This window comes from Trachypithecus francoisi, unplaced genomic scaffold, assembly GCF_009764315.1.
Source record: "Trachypithecus francoisi isolate TF-2019V2 unplaced genomic scaffold, Tfra_2.0 Lachesis_group5, whole genome shotgun sequence".
NCBI lineage: Eukaryota > Metazoa > Chordata > Mammalia > Primates > Cercopithecidae > Trachypithecus > Trachypithecus francoisi.
The window spans coordinates 108513190-108537247 of record NW_022681470.1 but is presented as its reverse complement, the minus strand read 5'-3'; the positions used below and the strand labels follow the sequence as shown (position 1 = coordinate 108537247).

The 24058-nt window shown below is 41.1% G+C and overlaps 1 protein-coding gene across 3 annotated transcripts in view; it reads left to right on the top strand.

Moving 5' to 3' along the window:
- Window positions 1-18245: 18245 nt before the first annotated feature.
- MAGI3 (membrane associated guanylate kinase, WW and PDZ domain containing 3) overlaps window positions 18246-24058 on the top strand; it is a 300844-nt gene continuing 295031 nt past the window's right edge. For 2 of the 3 annotated variants that reach the window (XM_033198447.1, XM_033198450.1), the window contains exon 1: window positions 18246-19079. In XM_033198447.1, the coding sequence (XP_033054338.1) occupies window positions 18764-19079 (316 nt within the window). In that variant the 5' untranslated portion in view covers window positions 18246-18763. The remainder of the gene's footprint in view (window positions 19080-24058) is intronic. The other variant, XM_033198448.1, reaches the window with a different exon arrangement.

The following is a 24058-nucleotide window of genomic DNA, read 5'->3' as shown; positions in this document are numbered from 1 at the left end:
ATTTAGACAACCTGTGGTCATCTGCACACAGGTATCGTGATGCAATATGCATGACTTTCAAAATCCAGTGCTTTATCAACTTTAGTTCATTCAAAAAGTATTCATTTTATATATGTTATTTACCTCCTATCTACGAGGAATGATTGAGATACAAAGATGAAAGTACTGTTCCTGCCCACATGGAGTTTACATAATGCAATGTGAAAACTGCACCTGTAAACAATAAACGTTTTAGTTCTTTCCTGGGTAAAAACTATACAACTGTTAACTGAATGATTGGGTTAGCCTGACAATATAATGGTGATGGCACCTTGTTTTTGTTTTGTTGTTTTCGCTTTTAAAATGAAGGATTCTGGTATTTCACTCTTAAACAGTAATTTCTCTGTAGCTGTGGTTTTGAGATTCAGGGTTTTTCTATTTGTTAGGGAGAAAAAAGAGCCCTGAGTGAGTTTGATGCCAGATTGCCTGGATTCAAATTCTGACTGTGTCATGTCATAGACGACTGGTCTTGGGCTTCCTATTTATTCACCCTTTATTCCTCAGTGTCCTTATTTATAAAAATTAAGGCAATCGGTGCCTGCTTCATAGTTTTTTTTTCAGGATTAAAAGTGTTAACATATGAAAAGGATTTAAGAATAGCACCTGGCACATGGTAAACACTTCTCGTGCTTTAGCTATTACTATTTAAACATCTGTGTTTATACATTGTCTTAGTGAGCTCTGGCTGCTATAACAAAACGCCATACACTGGTTACCTTAAACAGACGTTTATTGTTTATAATTATGGAGGCTGGAACTCCGAGACCAGGGTGGAGAGAGGGTTGGGCTTTATTTGTTTAGGCTAAACTAGAGAATGAAAACTGTTCTAAACAGTAAGGAGAAGGTATTAGATGTTACTTAGCATTTTGCTAAGAGTTATGAAAACGAAATGAAGGTGCTTGTTTAAAAGATGCTAGATTTTATCTGGCAAGAGCAGGCTTAAAACTTTTATTCAAAAGATCACAAAGAAGCTAAATGTTTCTTAAACTGAAGAAATCAACTCAGGAACAGGGTTACCTACAAGGTAAGTTTTTAATGCTGACAAACGTTTTGTTTTAAAGCAGATTCATTTTAGTATGTTTATTAAAGTGAATTTACTCTTATTTATTTTATGCTATTTTAATTATTTTCTCTACAACAGGAGGATAACACCCATAATTGTTCAGGGATTACCTCTGTGTAAGATTTCTGTCAGCTTATACCTGTTTCTTTTTTTTTTTTTTTTTTTTTTTTTTTTTTTGAGACGGAGTCTTGCTCTGTCGCCCAGGCTGGAGTGCAGTGGCCGGATCTCAGCTCACTGCAAGCTCCGCCTCCCGGGTTCACGCTATTCTCCTGCCTCAGCCTCCGGAGTAGCTGGGACTACAGGCGCCCGCCACCTCGCCCGGCTAGTTTTTTTTTTGTATTTTTTTAGTAGAGACGGGGTTTCACCGTGTTAGCCAGGAGGGTCTCGATCTCCTGACCTCGTGATCCGCCCGTCTCGGCCTCCCAAAGTGCTGGGATTACAGGCTTGAGCCACCGCGCCCGGCCTATACCTGTTTCTTAAAACAATTTTCAACCCACTGAAAGGACACAGAGGACCTTGAAAGATGGACTGATTTCAGGGCTGTGGCAGGAAATTAAGAGGAGTCTGGGACACCTCACTGTGCTGAAAAGCAAGATTCAGGAATCAACAGGGGCAAGACATTGGTAAAGAAACAAAAAGAAAGAAAGAAAAAAGGAGAGAAAGAAAATACGGCAAAATCTTGGTAATTGTTTAATCTGGGTGACAGGTGTATGGGGTTCATTTTATTCTTTTCTCTTGTATTTCTTTGAATTTTTCAATTAGAAAATAAATGTTTACCTAATTTAGAACTTCTTTAAAGCAAAGCAACACAAAGTCATACATTCTCAATGAAAGTAGACAACACAGACAAACACAAAGCAGTGATAATTCTATCGCTCAAGAGATAATTACTTAACTACTGGTAACAATTCGTAATGCTTTCCTGACATCATTCATTACATATACAATTTCTTAAAAAATGATTTCTTCTCTTTCAATTTCTCATATCTTTCCTAGCCTAAAAGCACTACTTTGATTACGCTATTATTCTATTCTATAATGCACCAGGGCATTCCATAATTACCAAATACAGTCCAAGTTTCTTCCAACCTTCTTTTTGTAATCCTTTCTGTGACCTTCTGTCTCCATAGACGTCTCTGCTCCAGCCACACTGGATACCCTTGGATTCAATCCAGATTGGTTTCTGCATAAATGTCACAATTTATAATCTGAATGAACACTCAAGACCTTTAGAATAATATATTTTGGAGTTTCAAAGTTTAGAATTATTTATACAACTAGCAACTTGTCCTAGCACAGAGCTTAATTTTTGTGAAAAGGCCAAGCTGTTACATAAGCATTTTGCCAAGATCCATGAAAAGAAATCAAGAGAACGCATTTCTGCCTCTAAGGGATGACATGAAAACTAAAATAAGGTGGGAGAATCTGTCTCTACAGGTCACATTGCTTCCGCAGTATTTGTTTCTGCTCTGGTGGTGATGGAAGCAGCAACAGCATGCTTCCGGTTTAGCTAAGTACAGGCAGTATACGGTCCCCAAAGGTCTGGGCATCACATTCTTCCAGAACTGGGAATTTTGGCCCCTTAAATAAGCTTGTCCTTTGTTCAACTATGCTGCATTCGCTGCACACTACTTTTACAACTAGGAAAGGTCGTAATTTTGGTTATAAAAACATAACTACATTGTTGTTTCTAAACTTCAACAAATCTGTATGTCAATTGTTTTATACTCTTGTTTTTCTACTCTTACGACTGGAAGGAATCTTATTCACGATAGAGGAGTATTTTCCTCATGTTTATTTTACCAAACCTTTAAAAATCAGCCAACTTGACACATACATTCAAAACTGAATTCCTGATAATTTCCCAATTCTTACTTCCTATTTATATTGGCTGTAGCTTTATTAATATTCTGTAAAACTTTGTTAAGATTCACGTTAAAACAACTTCCTTTTGATACAGATTAACCTCCTAAATCAAGATAAACATGGGCTAGAACCTCCTCTGCAAGCCACCTGAAACCTAGAAATCAGTTGAATCCCAAATCTCTCCAAAACCAACGTTAATGGAATTTCTGCTAATAGGTCTTTTTCTAGAGAGTTCAACAGGTCCATTTTTAGCTTCAGATAGGCAGCATGCTGCTTTGGTGTGATCATGTTTTTCCATCTGTGTTGATTTATCCTTCATCTTCTCTAAAGCCAGTTACATGAGGTAAACTCTAGTATCTTACCAGCATAAACTACCTGTAAGAAACAGAAAATTTCCTAGCCTGAGTATCTCATACCCGAAATAGTCTGGTTTTAAAAGGTTTATCTATGTTAAACACATTGAACTAAGGCTTGGACGAGATTCAAGACTAGTAGATTTGGGAGTTTTATTTATTCAGCACACTATCTTAAGACACAGGGCTAGGTAATGCGGGGACATGTAGAAGTGGAGGTCTTGATTATTTTTCTTTTTCCTCTACCACCTGCTCTTCCCTCTCCTCCAACTCCTCCCTTTCACTCCACTTCCCTCCCTTTCTTGAACAATGTTTTCAATTTCATGTAATGTATATATACTTAGGGAAAATACTACTACTACTACTACTACTACTAATTCACAGTGCAAAGGGCATTTTGTGAAAAAACATTTCTCCTTTTCAGTCTCCTAGTCACATTGTCCAGAGACAACCACAGCCATCAGTTCTTATACATCCTTCAGAGGAACATGTGCATGTACATGCAAATATGTATATCCACTATTTTCTCCTTTTTATTCCAAATAGGAGCAAAAAATTCTGTACCTTTAAAATATATTTTAGGTAATCTTTCCACATCAGCATGTGAAGCTCTACTTCATTCTACATATTAGTCCATTGAATGTATACATCACAATGCACTTAACCAGCTTCTATTCTAGACATTCTCTACTACATGCAGTGCTACAAAGTACATGCTAGTATGTAAGTCTTTGAAAATTCCTAGTAGTGAAACTGCAATGAAAATTTAAAAATTTTAATGCTGGCATGTTGCCCACCAAAGAACTATACTGATTTATAGTCTCATCTCAGCAACATATTATCAAACTTTTTGATCCTTGCTAACGTGTTAGGTGAAAAATGGAATTTTATTATTATTTTAAAATGAGGCTTTTTTATATGTTTAAAATCAGTTTTTTTCTGTAATCTCATTTAGCCTGTTTTTCCACTGGATTATTTATTTTGTTTTGCTTGCTTATTGATTTATAAGGGTTCCTTGTATAAAAAGAAAATTGCCTCTGTCAACAAATATTATAAATATTTGTTCCAAATTGTCATTTTTACTTATTTATTTCATAGGTCCAAGAAATAAAACGTGTCATTTATTTTTAAACTTTGTTTATGGTAATTATTTGGCCACATATACATTTAAATTTTTTGTAATCAAATTTAATAAACTTTCCTTAAGATTATCCTGTGTTCTGTATCTTGATCAGAAAAACTTCCTTCCTCCAATATTACAAATTAATTTTATCATCTTTTTTCTAGTACTCTTTGGGTTTTTTATATTTAAATATTTGATCACCTGAAATTTATTTTTAAGTAAGAAATATGGTAGGAATCAAGGATCAACATTTTTTTTCATGGCTAACCAGGCGTTCTGTAACCATTTAATCCATTATTTCCTCATTTTAAAACTCATTTAAAACATTTTAAAATACAATTCATTTTAAAAACTCTCTCCATTGGTATAGATATCTACATACACATCTTATGTAGTAAAGTGTATAATCTTAAGTGTACAACCAGATTAATTTCCACATACGTTTATACTTCTGTAAAACACACCCAGATCAGATATAGAACACTGTCAGAACCCTAGGAAGGTCCTTTGTGCCCCCTTCAGTCAATACTCCCTCAAAGGAAATCATTACTCTGACCTGAATCACCATTTACTAGCTTTGCCCCTTCTTGAAATTCATATTCATGGAATCACCTAGTGATCTTTGTGTCAGGTTTCTTTGGCTTAAAAATTATGCCTGTGATAGTTATCTTTTTGTTTTGTTTTGAAACAGGGTCTCACTCTGTAGCCTAGGCTGCAGTGCAGTGGTGTGATCATGGCTCACTGGAGCCTCAACCTCCTGGGGTCAGGTGATCCGCCCATCTCATCCTCCCAAGTAGCTGAGACTACAGGCACGCCCCACCAGGCCCGGCAAATTTTTTTGTATTTCTGTAGAGACGGGGTTTTACCAGGTTGCCCAGTCTGGTCTCGAATTCTTGGGCTCAAGTGATCTGCCTGCCTTGGCCCCCCCAAAGTGCTGGGATATTTGTCCATTTTATTATGTGCAGATTAATTTTTTCTTACCTTGCTGTGTGGTATAGTATATACTATTGTAAGAATATCCCAAGATTTATTTAACCATTCTAGTCATAATGAACACTTGGATTGCTCCCAGGTTCAGGCTATTATAATTCTTGTATAGATCTTTTAGAGGACATACGTAGTCATTGCTGGATAGATACCCAGGAATAGAATTGATGGGTCATTGAGTATACATATGCTAACTTTAGTAGAATCCACCAGTTTACCAAAGTGGTTGAACCATGTTATATTCTTATTGTGTGGGATTTCCCAAGTCTACATTTTTTGCTAACACTTAACAGGGTCAGTCCTTTTATTTGTAACCATTTTGATGCAGTTGTAATGGTGATCACTGTTTCTTAACCTGGGTAATTTGACGTTGTGTTTGACTATGAAACGTCTTAATATGACTACCATGATATAGGAAAGAAAACTAGATGTGAAACAAAAATATCTGAATTCAAGTTTTGATTCATAATATTGAGAAACCTGTCAGTGACTATAGTAAGCTTTCTGATCTATTATAAGTAGGTATATAGTGATTACCTCATAGGATTACAGATTGAATTACTTAAAAATCATGAAGTTTCAACTACCTAGTACAGCTAAAATGTCTGAAAGTACTTGTGTAAACAAGTATTTATTGAGATCCTTCTACGACCTAGGAACTCTTCTAGACATCAGGAACAAACCGGTGAACAAAACACAGATCCCTTCCCTCTTGAAACTTACATTCTAGAGTAGAGACAGACAAAATAGTTGTAGTGTGTCCAGAATTGGTGGGCTCTGGGTCTCACTGACTTCAAGAACGAAAGACCCTCGCCGGGAGTGTTAAACTTCTTAAAGATGGTGTGTCCGGAATTTCTTCTTTCAGACGTTCAGATGCGTCTGGAGCTTCTCCTTCTGGTGGGTTCGCGGTTTTGCTGCCAGGAGCAAAGCTGGAGACCTTTGCAATGAGTGTTACAGCTTTTAAAGTCAGCGCATCTGGAGTTTTTCGCTCTTCCTGATGGGTTCCTGTTCTCGCTAGCTTCAAGAGTGAAGCTGCAAACTTTCATGGGGAATGTTACAGCTCTTACAATCAGTATGGACCCAAAGAGTAAACAGCAGCAAAATTTATTACAAAGCACAAATGAACAGCCCTCCCACAATGCAGAAGGAGACTCCACCCTGCTGCCCCTGGCAAGCTCGGGCAGCCTGCTTTTATTCCCTTATCTGGTCCCACCCACATCTTGCTGATTGGTCCATTTTACAGGGAGCTGATTGGTCCACTTTACAGAGAGCTGATTGGTCCGTCTTGACAGAGTGCTGATTGGTGCGTTTACAAACCTTGAGCTAGACACAGAGTACTGATTGGTGTATTCAAAAACCCTGAGCTTGACACAGAGTGCTGATTGGTGCATTCACAATCCTTGAGCTAGACATAGTGTCACAGAGTGCTGATTGGTGCACATACAATCCTCCAGCTAGATATAAAGGTTCTCCACGTCCCCATCCGGTTCAGGAGCCCTGTTGGCTTCACGGAGTGGATTCTGCACCAGGGCGGCAGGCGGAGTTGCCAGCCAGTCCCAAGCCTCCCCTGCACTCTTCAGCCCTTGAGCTGTGGATGGGACCGGGCGCCACGGAGCAGGGGGCGGCACCCGTTGGGGAGGCTCAGGCCGCGCGGGAGGCCACCGCAGGGGGAGGAGCTCAGACATGGCGCCGGCAGGCAGGCACTGCTGGGGGACTAGGCACAACCCCTGCAGCTGCTGGCCCGGGTGCTAAACCCCTCACTGCCCTTGGGCAGCGGTGCCAGCTGGTCGTTCAGTGTGCAGGGCCAGCCAAGCCCGCGCCCGCCAGAACTCACACTGGCCTGTGAGCGCAGCCCCGGTTCCCGCCCGCGCCTCTCCCTCCACACCTCCCCGCAAGCCAGAGAGGGAGGAGGCTCCAGTCCCAGCCATCCCAGAGAGGGGCTCCCACGGTGCCGTGGCAGGCTGAAGGGCCCCTCAGGCGCCGCCAAAGTGCACGCTGAGGCCGAGGAGGGGCTGAGAGTGAGGGCTGCTAGCACTTTGTCACCTATCAGTAGCACGTAAAAGGTATAGTACATTAGAAAGTGGTAAATGCTGTGGACAAAGAAAAGAAAAGCTAGAGAGGGCTGTACAAGGAGGGTTAGGGGTTGGGAGAATGTTGAATTTTGAAATAGGAAGGTCAGAGTACAGGCCATGGAGAAGTGACATCTGACCAAAGAGTTGGAGGTGAGGGAATGGGCCATGCAGATATTTGGGGGAAGAGCACTCCAGGCAGAGGGAGAGCTTAGGCAGAAGCATGCCTGCATGTAGCATGAATTATAAGAAGGCCAGGATAGCTGGGCTGAAGTCAGGTGGGAGAATAGGGGGCAGTAATGAATGAAATCAGAGATAAATGGGTAATGGCTGGGGATGAAAATGGTCCACATCAGGTAGGGCCTGTTGGTCATTGTAGGAACAATGGCTTTTACTCAGAGTGAAATGGTAATACAATGCAGTGTTAAGCAAAGACAGACAAGATCTCACTCATTATTTGGAAAGGATCACTGTAACTACTTGTGTCTTAGCTCAGGCTGCCATACCAAAAACGTGGACTAAACGGCTGACATGACAGAAATTTATTTTCTCACAGTTTTGGAGGCTGAAAGTCTGAGATCAGGGCAGCGGCATGGCTAGTTTCTGGTGATGGCTGTCGTCCTGGCTTGCAGACAGCTGCCTTTTTCTCTGTGTCATCTCATGGTGGGAGGAAGAGAGCGGGAAAAGAGATGAGATTAGAACTCCACCCTTATTCAGCTAATTTAACCTTAATAACCTCCCCAAAACCCTATTTCCACATTGGAGGTCAGGGCTTTATGAATCTGGAGAGGATGCAATTCAGTCCATAGCAGCTTGCAACTTGAAAATTTCAATTTCTTAACTCTTAAACATTCTCAAACACACCAAGGCTGAAAAGGCAAACTTGAAAATTAACCATGTATCATTTGTATGAATGGTTCTGAAGGCCTGCTGTTGATATAATCTGTCGCTTTCTTTGTCCAAGTTGTGCCTGTCAGACTGTGGCTGGACAGTTATTGTATATTTAAATCCGCTAAGATTAATTTTGGGTTCTAAGCATAGAAGCACCTCATCAGAACCCATGTTAGCTAGAATGTTTCCCTGATTCTGGACTGAAATTCATCTCCCTCCCTCATCCCAAACTCAGAAAGATCACTTTCTATTAAAAGAGATTATTGAATTTCAACAAGTTATAATTATATATATTTATGGGGTACCAAGTGATGTTATGTGTGTGTGTGTATATATATATACACAATATGTATATAACACACACAGTCACACACTTTGGAATGATTGAATCAACCTAATTAACATATCTTCACCTCAAATACTTATAATTTATTTCCTGTCTAACTGAAGCAGTGTATCATTTGGCCAACATCTCCCCATTCTCCCCACCCCCCAGACTTTGGTAAACATCATTCTGCTTTCTGACTCTATGAGTTTGATTGTTTTATATTCCACATATAAATGAGAACATGTGGTATTTGTTTTTCTGTGCCTGGCTTATTTCACTTAGTATAATGTTCTACAGGTTCATCCATGTTGTCACAAAGGACAGAATTTCCCTCTTTTTACTTTTTAAGGCTGAACAGTATTACCCCATTATATATATATATATAGGTGTATATATATCACATTTTCTTTATCCATTCATCTACTGATGAACACTTAGGTTGATTCCACATCTTGACTATTGTGAACATTGCTGTAATAAACAAGAGAGTGCAGATATTTCAAATCCTTTGGATATATACTCAGAAGTGGGATTGGTGGATCATATGGTATCATATGGTAATTCTATTTTTAAATTTTTTGAGGAACCTCCATACTGTTCTCCATAGTGGCTATACTAATTTACATTCCTATCAACAGTATACAAGGGTTTTCTTTACATCCTCATCACCAACACTTATTACCTTTCGTCTTTTTTTTTTTTTTTTTTTTTCCAGATAGGATCTCGCTCTGTCTCCTAGACTGGAGAGCAGTGGCACAATCATGGCTCACTGCAGCCTTGACCTCTTGGGCTCAAGTGATCCTCCCACCTCAGCCTCCTGAGTAGCTGGGACCACAGGCTTATGCCACAATGCTTGGCTAATTTTTAAAATTGTCTTTTGTAGAGACAGAGTCTAACTATGTTGCCTGGCTGGTCTTGAACTCCTGGGCTCAAGTGATCCTCCCACCGTGGCCTCCGAAAGTGCTGGGATTATGGGCATGAGCCGCTGCGCCCAGCCTCATCTTTTTGATAATAGCCATTCTGACAGGTGTGAGGTGATATCTCATTGTGATTTTAGTTTGCACTTCTCTGATGATTAATGGTATTGAGCATCTTTTCACATAGCTGTTGAGCACATATGTGTCTTCTTTTGGATTACTCTTTATTTTTGAATGAAGGCAAATTCAGTATGGACCTTACTTTGATTCCTTTGTAAGTACAGATGCTCCTTGACTTATGATGGGGTTACGTCCTGGTTAAACCCATTGTAATTTGAAAATATGGTAAACTGAAAACGCTTTTAATACACTGAACCTACCAAACATCATAAGCTTAGCATACCCTACCTTAAACATGCTCAGAACAGTTATATTAGCCCACAATTGGGCAAAATCATCTAACACAAAGCCTATTTTACAATAAAGTGTTGAATATTTCATGTAATTTATTGAATACTGTACTGAAAGTGAAAACTATATGGTTGTAGGGTACTTGAATTACGGTTTCTACTGAATGCATATTGCTTTTGCATCACTGTAAAGCTGAAAAATCATACGTGAAGCCATTGTTAGTGTAGAGTAATTGTTAGTGTAGGAAAGACCACAGTATCCCATCTTTGAATGGCGTGTGTTTATTTTAAGCTCATGTGGTGTTTTTCCAATCATATTTACGTGAAATTTTGCGAGTGTGTGTCTGGAAGCACTATGCCTAAGTTTAGCCAAGTAAATGAGAATTTTCCTTCTGTTGAAGTAAAGGAGCCTCAGTTTGTGCTTTGTATTGGAATCTGCCACAGGCACTGTTGGCTTCCAGTCTGCAATGGGAAAATAAGACTCAAAAATTTGAAGTTTTCTAACTAGTCAAATAACCTAAATGATTTTATATGGTGTCAGAGCTGTTTTAGAAAACAAGGCTCGTGAGTTACTTTGTAATTTAAGAAACAAATTCTACTTCATATAACACATTCTATAGATGAAAGGAACAATAAATGTTGTTTCATAAACTTTAAGTCATCATGTGCTTTGAGTGGATGTTACTTTCTTAAGAGATTAAACAAAAACTTTGAAATTAACATTACATCTCTCTGGAAGCTCTTCTGAATAAACATAATAAAATAAAGAACCTGTATAAATTTAAACTTAATTAAGAACTTTTCCTCACTTTTTACTTTCTAGTGTCCTCCTCCTTATCTTACAGGGAAAGGACATTTCGACAAAACAATTACACTCCACAAAATTCCTTATTAAGTACAATGTAATGTATGTTTCTTTAGCTATGATCAGTCTAGAAAATTAAAGCTATAATTTCTGGTTTCCACAGTGCCTTCAACAGATTTTCATCTGCATTATTTCTACCCTGGTCTAAGCCACCATCATCTCTCAGTGGGTTCTCATTCTAGGTTTCTATCTGCCTTCTCTGTTTCCACTGTCACCCCTACCCATCCTTTTCAACATAGCAATCAGAATCATAGCAATCCGGCCTAAAATGTAAACCAGATTGTGCCATTTCTCTCTTTAAAACTTCTCACTCACTGTGCTCAGAATAAGTTCCAAATTCCTTACTTTGATCTAAAAAGCTTTATGTGATCTGGCCTACCTCTCTGATTTCATTTCCTACCATTCTCTCCTCCATAACCCCACTCAGCACTCTTTCTGTTCCTTACATTCACTCAGACAAAGGCCTACCTAAGGTCTTTGTGTAGCTCTGGAATGTGCTGGACTTACATCTTCATATGGTTCATTTTTTGTTGTCATTCAGGTCTCATCACAACTGTTACTTTCCCTGAAGCCCCCTCTCTAAGCCCTCTATCTAATGAAGCTTGTGTCTACTTTTAACCACCCAATCACTTAAACGTACTCTGTTTCATTTATATTTATTACTACTGGAAATTATCTTTTTTTTTTTTGAGATGGGGTTTCACGCTGTTGCCCAGGCTGAAGTGCAGTGGCCTGGTGACACCTCACTGCAGCCTCGACCGCCTATGGCTCAGGTGATCCTCCCACCTCAGCCACCTGAGTAGCTGGGACCATAGGCATGTGCCAGCATGCCTGGCTAATTTTTGTATTTTTGTAGAGATGGGGTTTCGCCATCTTGCCTAGGTTGGTCTCAAACTCCTGGGTTCAAGTGATCCACCTGCCTTGGCGTGAGCCATCATGCCCGGCCACCTACCTGAAATTATATTGATGATTTACTTTTTTCAGGTTTACTGTCTTCTTCCCTATGAAAGGAAGGGCCTTGTAAATCTGTTCATTGCTATAAATGAATGTGTTCTAACTACACCAAAGACAAAGCACCCAGCTCAATGAGAGATACACAAATGAATCAAAAAGAGATCTTGCCCTCAGGGATCTTGAGGTCTACTGGAAAAGATAAAACACATAGATAGAAACAACATTGGAGAAGGAAGAGATGACATCCACCTATAGGAAATCCAGGCCAGCTTTGGGGAAAAGGTGGCTTTTAATTAGAAAGATGGGCATTTTGGCATTTTCTATTTCTTTCAATGTTCTCTTTGTCCTGTTTTGTTACACAAATGTGACACCTAACTACTTAACTAACTCCCCTTTCCAGAAGATGTTGGCATTGAAACTGATTTTTTGTTGGTTTGTTTGTTTTTGAGATGGAGTCTGGCTCTGTTGCCCAGGCTAGAGTGCAATGGCAGGATCTCGGTTCACTGCAACCTCCGCCCCCTGGGTTCAAGCGATTCTTCTGCCTCAGCCTACCAAGTAGCTGGGATTACAGGTGCCCACCACTACGTCCAGCTAATTTTTGTATTTTTAGTAGAGATAGGGTTTCACTATGTTAGTCAGGCTGGTCTTGAACTCCTGACCTAAGGTGATCCGCCCACCTCAGCCTCCCAAAGTGTTGGGATTACAGGCGTGAGCCACCGCACCCGGCCAAAACTGATTTTTAATGTTGCTGCTGTTCTCTGAATTTGGGTTGGATTCACTTGGTCATTTGCAGGTAAGTGCATCTACGGGTAAAAATACATGTTTAAGTGTGAAACACAATAATACTGATTTTAAACAATAAGTTTATTTAACTGAAATAAAAATTTCTATGTTATTGCTTTTGTAATTGAGCATACTTTAGCATTGCCATACAAATTGGCCCATAACCTAGGCAAATAAAAACACTAACAAAAATATAACGTACAATAGAACAGTAATACTGAATTTGGCTAGGCTATTAATATTGGACTACATTACATATATTATTTCCATTATATGTGTAAATATAAACATTTTCTAAGCCAGCGAAAGATTTTGTGGATCAGAATTTTAACAACGCAAGATGATTTTATTATAATAATCTGTGGGGGAAAAAAACAGGACACATTTTCTTACATTCTGTATAGAAGGCGCATATTTGTTCTATTTGTCCACTCCCCCTTTTCCCCACTGTCTGCCACCTCAATAGTTGAGAATGACTTCATCTAAATGATGATGGTTTGATTTATTGTTACTAGAAATTCAGTTTTACATGAAATTAGTGAGAATATAAATATAAACAAAATCTAACATTTCCCCCTCCATTTGTCTTGCTTTGGCACAGAGCCATGAATAACTCCAGGGCACTACTCACCTAGACTCTGAATTGCACCACCATACGAGGCATCCCTGATTGTACAAAGAAGTAACTAAGTATGGGTCACTTTCAAAAATGGGAAATTTATACCTCCATTCTGAAGTTTTCTACTTAAAAGGGTGGGATTTGTTTTTTGTTTTTTGTTTTTTTGTTTTTTTTTGAGACGGAATTTTGTTCCTGTTGCCCAGGCTGGAGTGCAATGGCACAATCTCGGCTCACCGCAACCTCCGCCTCCCGGGTTCAAGTGATTCTCCTGCCTCAGGCTCTCGAGTAGCTGGGATTACAGGCATGCGCCACCACGCCCAGCTAATTTTGTATTTTTAGTAGAGACGGGATTTCTCCATGTTGATCAGGCTGGTCTCGAACTCCCGACCTCAGGTGATCCACCTGCCTTGGCCTCCCAAAGTGCTAGGATTACAGGTGTGAGCCACTGCGCCTGGCCAAGAGTAGGTTTTTTGAGACAAAGCCTCGTTGCAACGCCTAGGCTGATGTGCAATGGTGCAATCTTGGCTCGCTGCAACCTTTGCTTCCCTGGTTCAAGTGATTCTTCCACCTCAGCCCCCTGAGTAGCTGGGATTACAGGTGCCTCCTACCATGCCGGGCTAATTTTTGTAGTTTTAATAGAGACGGGGTTTCACCATATTGGCCAGGCTGGTCTTGAACTCCTGACCTCAGGTGATCCGCCCGCGTTGGCCTCCCAAAGTGCTGGGATTACAGGCCTAAGCCTCTGCGCCTGGTCAGGAGTGGGTTTACGTAACTGTCATTAGATACATTAGGCACAATATTATGAAACAAAACAAACTTTCCACCTTGCTAAAAAAAAATTATTAGAAGGAAATCAATGCAGTGGACATGTGGCAGACAATGTGGGTTGCTTACCCAAAAGCTAATGTCCTCTCCCTATATTTACTAAGAGACCCCTTCCACCAAGTTTTGTCCCTATATTGTGCAGCCGAAGAAGCAGGGCCCCCTTCAGAGTACCAGAGCTGATGTTGGAGGAGTAATAGGATATTTCATTACCCTTGGCAGAGATTCATTTAGTAAAGGAAATTTGGGAAACTGTGGCCAAGAAGCTGGAGGAGAAGACTTCCTGGAGGCTTTTGGGGGAAAGGCTTCCTTGATCTACAAAAAGGAAATGAGGAAAGGAAATATCCTCTTCTCTCCTTTCAGTCTTTAGACATTATTGTGTGAGGATGTGATACTTGGAGCTTCTGCAGCCATCTTGGGACTGAACTTGTAAGTTTCCATAGTGAAACATATTGATATGTTTTGGCTATTTGTCCCCTCCAAATCTCATGTTGAAATACGATCCCCAGTGTTGGAGGTGGGGCCTGGTGGGAACTGTTTGGATCATGGGGACGGGACGGATCCCTCATGAATGGCTTAGTGCTGTCTTCTTGGCGATGAGTGAGTTCACACCAGACCTGGTTGTTTAAAAGTGTGTGGCACCTCCACCCTCTCTTGCTCCCACTTTCACCGTGTGATGTGCCTGCCACTGCTGCGCCTTTCACCATGAGTGAATCCTACCTGAGGCCTCACCAGGAAGCCAAGCAGATACCAGCGCCATGCTTGTACAGCCTGCAGAACTGAGAGTCAACTAAACCTCTTTTCTTTATAAATTACCCAGCCTCAGGTATTTCTTATAATGACATAAAAATAGCCTAACACACATAGCTATCTCTATCTCTATAGATTAGATAGAGATAGCTCAAAGAAACCTTGGAGATCATCAAATTCAATTGCCTCATTTATTTTTATTATTTTTGTTCCATGTTGTTTGGCTTATTAATATTCCCTAATGGAAATCACAACTATTAAACCAATCATTAGGTTTGGAAAGTAGTGATAAACATGGATACAATATGATGATTTAATTAGGTGCCATTTTAGAGACAGAAACTTATGATATGACCCCTTTATGTAGTAATTGCCAAAATAATATCCTACTAGAATTAATTCAATAGCATGGGTAGCTTATTTCTAGAATATTTAAAAAACTGAACCAAAGCTTAATAAGATGGGTGAATGTAATACAATGGTTTTAGCTTTGTCACAGATAGTACAATTTAGCACAAACTAAAATAAAAATTTACTGTTTGCTCTGTGCTGCACCCTATGTTATCAAATAGCTTGACTCAAATTACTTGACTCAAATAGCTTCATACAATTCTCACAACAGCTCAGGTAAATACTGTCATCAAACCCATTTTGTGGATGAGGAAATTGAGGATAGGCAAGGTTAAATAACTTGCTTAAGGTCACAGAGCTACTAAGTAGAAAAGCTGGGATTTGTAGTCTGACACAAAAGCTCAAGCTCTGAACCAGTGCAGTTTTCTGCCCAAGAATGAATATAACTTATTCATGGTTGAGGCATGTGGCAAACACTGTTGGATGCCTACTTAGCAACTATTTCCCCTTTTCTCTCCATCAGAACACTCATTTTGTTTAGGGATGACTTGTGCTCAGTTTCTGAACTGTGGCAAATCCTCTCTTTTTGCCAGGGACTGGTCTGATGTTGCATGTGACCATTTTCTGGACAATAAGGAAGATTCTAAAGTCTGGGAAATATTTTTCTCCTTCATAAAAATGGTGGACAGCACTTCCTTTTCTTCCCTTCCTGCTCTGTGCAATGACCTCTATGGATGTGATGTCTGGAGCTATGGCAGTCACATTGCAATTAAGAGGTGATGGACCTGGAGACAAAAGCTAACACACATGTGAAGGCAGAGAGCAAACACAAAAAAGAGCTTGGGTCCTTGATGACATGATTGTGCTGCTCAACTAACCCTGAAACTATCTGCACTTGAAACTTATATTAAAGATATAATAAATGACCTCATGCTTAAAGCTACTGTCAAATATTCTGTTCCTTGAGGCCAAAGGCATTCTAACAGATGCAATCTAGACAGAGAAAGATGTTTTCTCAGATTTTGAGCAAAAACAGATGATGTGTAGGTTATGAAGATTTTATCCAGGAATCCATTAGTATAGGTAGTAGTTTAGAAAAAAAATACTCCAAGCTTCGTCTCAGATATGGGTAAATCTGAGCCACCCACATGGTGTCTGTGCTGAGTATTTTCCCCTCAGATGCACTGTTTCCTTTTCTGAAACTGACTGATATGAGCTATATCAAAAGCCTCCCTTGCCCTCTGGCTTCTGGTTGGACTTGGCCATTGACCTACACCAGCAGGAGACTGGAGGTGGGTGGTGAGTTAGATATAAATCCCCCAGGTCCTTTGCTGGGTGTTTACTTAGGCTGACTGCATCCGTTGACTGAAGGTCAGACTCCTGTCAGGTGGCCCTCTGTGTCTGGATTTTTCGGCAACTGTTCTTTCCCCTGGTTGGACAGATCTAGGCGTTGTAGCCTCAGGGTTCCAGGCTTCTCTTGTGGTTTCCCACACCCTGCCTACATCTTTGCAAAATGCCATTTGTTTCCTGCCAGGACCCTGACTGATACAATGATGTCAACCAAATCACTGCAGCTATTGAAATTTGGTCCAGTCTATCTGAGGTGTGGTGAGATTCTGTGGAGTTAAATAAGGGCTTTCACCTACTATTGAAGGGAGACAGGAGACTACACAAATAAATGGCGTGCTGCAGAAGTGAAACAAAGATCATAGCTCAGAGAAAACACTTTCCACTTGAGGGCAAGAAATCAGAGAAAGCTACCTGGAAGAGCTGGCATTTGGGATGATGACGGATAGGAGTTTTAAAAGAGATGGGTTGAAGGGCATTCCAAAGACAGGGAAGAGTGTAAGTCAAGCCGGGGAAGAAAGAAAGCTGAAGTGAAGTTTCTGAAAAATTAGAGCTGGAAGGGATCTACGGTATCTTTTATTTAATGTTCGTTCTCCCTTCACCTCCTTTCACTGAGATTTGACCAAGGTCAAACAGCAAGTCAGTAGCACGTCAAGACTCCAACCAGGTCTGCTGGGTACCAGGCTAGTTCTTAATAATCCACCTTCTACCTCCACCTCGCCCCCTCACCTCAGGCAGTCTGCTTACTTCTCAGTCTCTCCCACTAGACTAACCTCTTCAATAGCGGGGCTTCTTCACCCTTGAATCCCAGTACCTAGCACAATATCTAACACAAAATCGTCATCGTCATCATCATCATCAGCAGCAGCAGCAGCAGCTACCAAACTTTAAGAGGCATCCACACACTGTCAGGCACTATGCAGTTATTTTGTACATCTTCTGTAATCTTCACGTTTCATTGAGGACGCTGCGGCTCAGAGAGGTTGTCTAATTTGTCTGAGGTCACACAGCAGTTAAGTGCCGGACTCTATTTTAAAATATCTTTCATCAACCGGACTCCGAAGCCCTGCCTCAATGGGCGTTCATTCAACATTTGAACAAGAAATATCCACTCAATGCAAGTTATGGCTGTAACAGGCCACCCTAGAGGCCCGGGAACCTTGGCAGGGTCAGGACTCCGCACGTTGTCTTCCAGTCTAAGCACACCGTCCCCTCTCGGCGCCCCGCACGGACTCGGAGGCTCCGCCCGCGTCTCCGCCTAACTCGCCGGCCACGCCCCCACTTCGGGGAGTTCGGTCACTCTCGGATTCGCGTTTTCCTCGGCTCCAGCAGCCCGCAGAGGGCCTCTCCCGGCCCTGCGACCTGAAGCCCATTCCACTGCCCTGCCCCTCCTCTGCGCCCTCCCTCACGCTCCAAACTTCTTTTTTCCACCGTCTCTAAACTTCAGTCATTCTAGTGCCCGCCTCCTCCACTCGCACCGACCAACCAGTGGTCCTCATTCTCGTTGGCGGTCCGCCCCCTGCCCGCCGGGGGCCAATCCCTGGCGCGAGAGTCCGGGGCCGGGGCTCGTTCCCAAGCGCCGGGCCTGTGACGGCAGCGCGCCGGGCGCCGCGCGGCAGGAGGGGGCGGGGCTCTGGATGAGGGATGGGCGAGGGCGGGGGGAAGGGAAAAGGGAGGAGGAGGAGGTTGCGGCGGGTTTGAAAGCGGCAGTTTCCTGGCAGCTTGGGCAGGCGTTGGTCTCCGCGCTACAGCTCCGCAGCGGGCACGATCGATCCCGCGACGGGTCTACGCGCGCTTCTGCGCGCCCCCGACGGATTTTTCCCGTTCCCGGCTCTTCCCCCTTCACCTCACCGCCCCCCCGCCTCAGCCTTTCCCGCCGCTCGGGCGCTGAGCCCCGGGACCAGCCGGCGGCAGTGACCCCGCCCGAAGCCCCTTCTGGAACCGCCTGGGGACAATTCCCTTTTCCTTTCTTCAGCCTAACCCGCGGTGGCCCTCGCGGAGTCTGGTCAGCCCCGGGGAGCGCAGCTGGGAGGGGCGTCCAAGAGGCGTCTCGGGTCTGGGAGCGGCCGGGCCCCCAGCGGGCTGTGGTCACCGGGTGGGGGCCGGAGCGGCGAGGCCCCCCTGACCCGGCTGCGCGGGCCGCCAGGGCCCCCGGGCTGAGACGGGGCCGGAGCGGCGCCCGGGCCGCCCGCGCGGGGTCTCCCCCATGGTGCAGCGGGGTTCGGGATGTCGAAGACGCTGAAGAAGAAGAAGCACTGGCTCAGCAAGGTGCAGGAGTGCGCCGTGTCCTGGGCCGGGCCCCCGGGCGACTTCGGCGCGGAGATCCGCGGTGGCGCGGAGCGTGGCGAGTTCCCCTACCTGGGGCGGCTCCGCGAGGAGCCCGGCGGGGGCACCTGCTGCGTCGTCTCCGGCAAGGCGCCCAGCCCAGGCGATGTGCTGCTGGAGGTAAACGGGACGCCTGTCAGCGGGCTCACCAACCGGGACACCCTGGCTGTCATCCGCCACTTCCGCGAGCCCATCCGTCTCAAGACTGTGAAACCAGGTACGCCGGCCCTGCGTATCTGCCGCGGGGTGTTGGGTACAGGGGTGCCAGGGTGGGCGTCCTGGGAGCGACGGCACCTCCCCACCGCGTATGGTCCCGGGTAATCTTAGACCTCTAGGGCGTGCCTGACTCCTTGACGAGGGCGAGGGGTGGCGTTGGTGAGTCCCATTTTGCCGATGGGAAAACTGAGCTCTGGCTTGGCAAGGTTGCTCTGCTAGCTATGTTAGCTGTCACAGAATTGCGACTAGAAGCTGAGTTTCCTATATTTGTAGCTCCATCTCTCCCCGCAGACAAGAGTTTTTGACTAGAGAAGGCCAGCCTTTTCCGCTCTCTGTTGTGCAAAAAGGTTCTTAGGATTGTAGCATTTTCTTTGGAACGATCTTACGCATCTTCTAACAGGGAAAAAGGGTCTTTACTATAGAGGTACTTGGTGCCAAGGTTACCACCTAGTGTACCTGGAAGGGCTTAGCTGCTTCAGTGTTTCTTGCACACTAGCAGACATCTCGGAGCTGTCAGCCTAACTCTGTCAGTCCAGGTGGTTCAGGTGTCTGAGTACCGATGAGGGTACGATATGTGATATGTGGCCGACTGGTGTGTTCTTGCAGGGAGCTGTTCAAGAGAGTCTGGGTTTTGAAGGAAGACCTAGGTGCCTAGCGGAGTGAAAGCTTCTGTAACGCTTTTGATTTTACAGAATTTTGTTGAAGTGGTAGGTTAAAGGAGACTCTTTTGCCCTGGTATCTTTTATGCTAGTAAAATTTGCTGCAAAGCACGTTATGTTTATGGCATACTCGTCAGTTTCAAAGCATTGATCAGAGACAGCATACAGTGAGATCTGATAGTATGTAGTAGTTCTTATGAATTTGTTATAGACAGCATTGTTGGTTTTGTTTCAGCATAGATAGAATGTGGTTCTGTCGTCTTAGATGTTTGTGGGAGAGAGAATGGTGATTGTAACGTTATTAGAAACCAAACTGTTTTTCCTGAATGTGCTCTACTGAGTATACGGTGCATCAAAATATAATGGGCTGCCTAATTGTTACCTGGACTAGGTAGCAGTCCATCCCTTGTTGGCAAAATGCTAGAAAATTCTGGAGAAAAATTTAATATGTTATCTCCTTCTCATTTCTTTCTCAGCAGCTCGCTTTGGAAATATTAATATATCTTTAATAGTCCTTGAGCTTAATGGGGCTTGATGGTTTGTGGTGCGGTTTACGTATGTCTGTGTATTGTGGATATATATACACATAGACTCACATGCTCCTAAGATCATAATTAAGATTTTCTTTCTATAGCCTATTCCGTCGTATTCATTTTAAGTGTATGGGTTTATGTGGTGAGGTTTTCTTTTTATTGTTGTTAATTTTTTAAAACTTTGGCAGACTTTAAACAGCTTTTTCTGTATAGTTTTGAGAATTTGTAAAATTTTTTCTTATCGCTAACTTTTACAGTGTGTGAAAGGCAGAGGAAAGACTTTTGGGGCTGTAATTCAGCCAGTCACGCACTGTGTGTAATGTGCAAAAGACTATATAGACAGCATTTACTAGTCTAGGTGCCAAATCTTAGTTCAAATCCCATGAGTCAGTGAATAATGAGAACATCTGCATCATTGCTTTGTGTTCTGTTTTGAGTAGTTGGGGCATAGATGAGAATATAACTTATTTTTAGAAATTTTAAAGTTGATATATTGACATGGAAGCTGGTGTATTCTAAATTATTGTGATTTTTTTTTTGAAGACTGAAGTCTAATCTACCTGTTATACATTTTCTCAACCTTTATATTATATTTAACAATAATTCAAGATTTAGAGTATTAGTAATATTAACTGTGTTGGATAAGCATCCTATGCCCCAGTATGTAGTTGACATGATTAGAGTAATACAGTTTTGCCCTCTTGACAGCCATAGACACTGTTCTATTTTAAAGATTTAGCCAAAATAAAGGGAATAACATATTAATGGTCGCAGGACATTTTGTAGTCATTAGTAGTAAAGTTCTGAATACTACACTTATTTTTTAAAGAGACACTTTGAGTCAGTAATTTCTCAAGATACCATTATGTCTGTTATCTGAGATTAATATTGTTTCTAAGCAGGTTGTAATTTAAAAATTTTAATCTCTTTTAAAAATAGTATTCTTAGCTTCTTAATAGCCTCATGTTAGGTATTATATTAAATGGTTTTCTTAAATGGCTTTGCTTAAAAGCAACATTTGTTATAAAATAGCAAGATTTTTGCAGGTTAAACACAAGACTTTAAATACTAGAAGTCAAGAACTTGAAGAGGTTATCTGTAGAACTTTGAGTTTGATTAAAAACAAATATTATTTTCAGAAGAGACAAAGATTCTCTATTGTTGTGATTCATTTTGGAAAGGGTGAAAATAGAGTAAGGGAATTTAAAAAGAAACTTGCCATAAACATTGTTTTATTTTTTCCCTTTTCTCTAAACTTTGTGACAGAAATTGATTTTTCAAGTTAATAAGGTATTGTAAAGTGTACTTAGCACTCTGTTGCCTTGACTAGTTGCTTTTTATTAAACCATATTCATAACATGACATTTAGAGACTAGCACAGTGAAAGAGTAAAATTTAACTATTTCTGTAAGATGTAATACTAATTGGAAATGATCTCATATTGTCTTCTGAGAAAGTCCATGGCAGAAGGATAAGCTGGGTTGTAGGACATGGCTTTTGTAGCGCTGATTCTTCCTAGCCTTCTTTTCCCTTAGATGCTAAGGGTCGCCCTCCCAAAGCCTGTACCAAAAGCCAGGTGACTTAACATCTTTCTGGCACCTACTGTCTTTAGCTGTGATTTTTTCCCCCTTTTTTGGTTATAATCTTTAATAGAGAATTGAAGGTTACTCTTTAAAATACGGTTTCTAATCTAAAACTTTTCCTGATTCAATTAGGTAATTTCTAAAAATTTTCCTGAATCAATTAGGTAAAATACTGTTTTAGTATTAGTGTAGTACTTAGTAATCAGTACTTTGCCTGCTTCTAAAAGAATCATTGGTCGTTGGTTTCACCTGTTGCTTGGCCCACTTAGTTACCTGTTTCTTAATTATGACCCTGTTGTTTATTTTTCTGCAAAGAGAAAAGTTGTCATTTGAGTTTGAACTTTGTCTTTGCCCAGTAGTAAAGTTGAACTTTGGACCCCTGGTGAAATTGTTTTGTGATATAGTACTATTACTAGGTTTAGTTTCTTTGGTTTTACTATAGAGTATATACTCTTAAACCATTTCTATCCTGATTAATATACAAGTAGTTAATTTTGTTCTAAAATTCCCCAGACTCTAATTGTGCAGAGTTTTATGCTTCTTCATACACCTTTAAGCTCATATTTCAGCAGTTTGCTTTCAGTAAATTTCGGTAAATTATGTGTATTTTATTCCAGAGATTAAGTATTGGTACAATAAATACATGAAATCATTGTCTGTTGCCATATCATGCACACATTACATTCAGATACCCTAAGCAAGTAGTGTATCCAGGGATGGAAATCATAGGAAACAATGTTATAGTTTGTTTAAATAAAAACCAAGCTGAAACAGTTCCTGGGTAATGTTAAATGTAGGTAAAAGTCTTCACTGCTGACTCTGGGATATCCAATTTGTAAGGGAGTTTTATTAAAATGGGCTAATTTCCTAGATATACACTTCCTGTTGGTGAAGAAACGTTACTGGATGCTTTAAAATAAGAAATATTTATGTTATTTAAATAAAAACAACGCTGTGCCTTTCTTCTCTATTTCTTGAATCTTTTTGTTAGTTTTGTTTTTTTTTGTTTGTTTAGTGGGTAATTTGGGATTTTTGATGAGTTTTGTTGAGGTGGTTGTAATATTTGAAGACGGGAAAGGTAAGAGAATTTAGAGTTAATTGTTAGCCTCCCAGGTTTACAGTACATTTCTTCGTACCTTTTTTAAAACAGGAAAATCTAGAGACCGAGACCTAGAGAGTATTTTGGAAACAATAGAAAAAGAAGCAAGCCAAGCCCTCTTTGCTAGGGAAAGTAGCATTACATTTTGATAAACCTTGAAGTTGAAAATTTCCTACTATTTCAGATGTTGGTAGATTTTTTCTTTTTTCTTTTCTTTTCCCCCTGCCCCCCACCCCCTGCCCCTAAAGCTCTTAATAACTCAAGGGTTCAGGTTTTGGATTCTGTTCATTGACACCTTCAATTCATAAGAGTAATGGGCTTACACCTTAGCGATTGCAAACTGATTTGCTTGCGTGATATTTGGTGACTCTTATTATATCATTAACATCTTTGTACTTAAAAACATTTTCTCTCCATCGTTTTCTAGGAGTACTACATCCAAATATCTCAGTATGTATATATGTGTGTGTGTATATATGTATGCATATATGCTTTTGTTAACTTTTGTTAACTTTTCTCGTATATCATTTTCTAGTATATCATTTTGGGTACTTTACTGATCCTGCCCTCACCCCCAGACTTTTTAAAAATTTAGTTTATAAAGCTTTAATTTCCTAGGTTGAGGCATTTTAACAATTCTTTAATTTCTTGCTATCTTACTAGTACAAACAAATACTTAACATTTGGCCATTTGATTTTTAGATGATTTTAAATTTTGTTCAGTTTATTGCTAAAACTGATTTTCATGTAACATAACTCTGTGTTCCTGGGACGTATACATTATTTTTCCTCTGAGATCCTGGGATATACTTTATAAAACCTTTTGTTATGAGAGACAAATTTTCGTGATTTTTTTTTTCTGCTAATTTATGTAAACTGGCAGCAAAACAAATCTTCTAAATTCATTCAAGTGTCTGACTTATGAAGTCAGTGCCTAATCTTCTCAAGTGATAGTTTCATATGGTCTTTACTGTGTAACCCGTTAAGTGCTTTGTAATTTTTGGGGGGACTTAGTGTTTTGGGAGTGTGTTGAAAGAGAATCTTGTTTTAATGGGTTACTTCAATATTATTTACCAATTTCAAAATCTGTGAATGTCGGGGTTGTG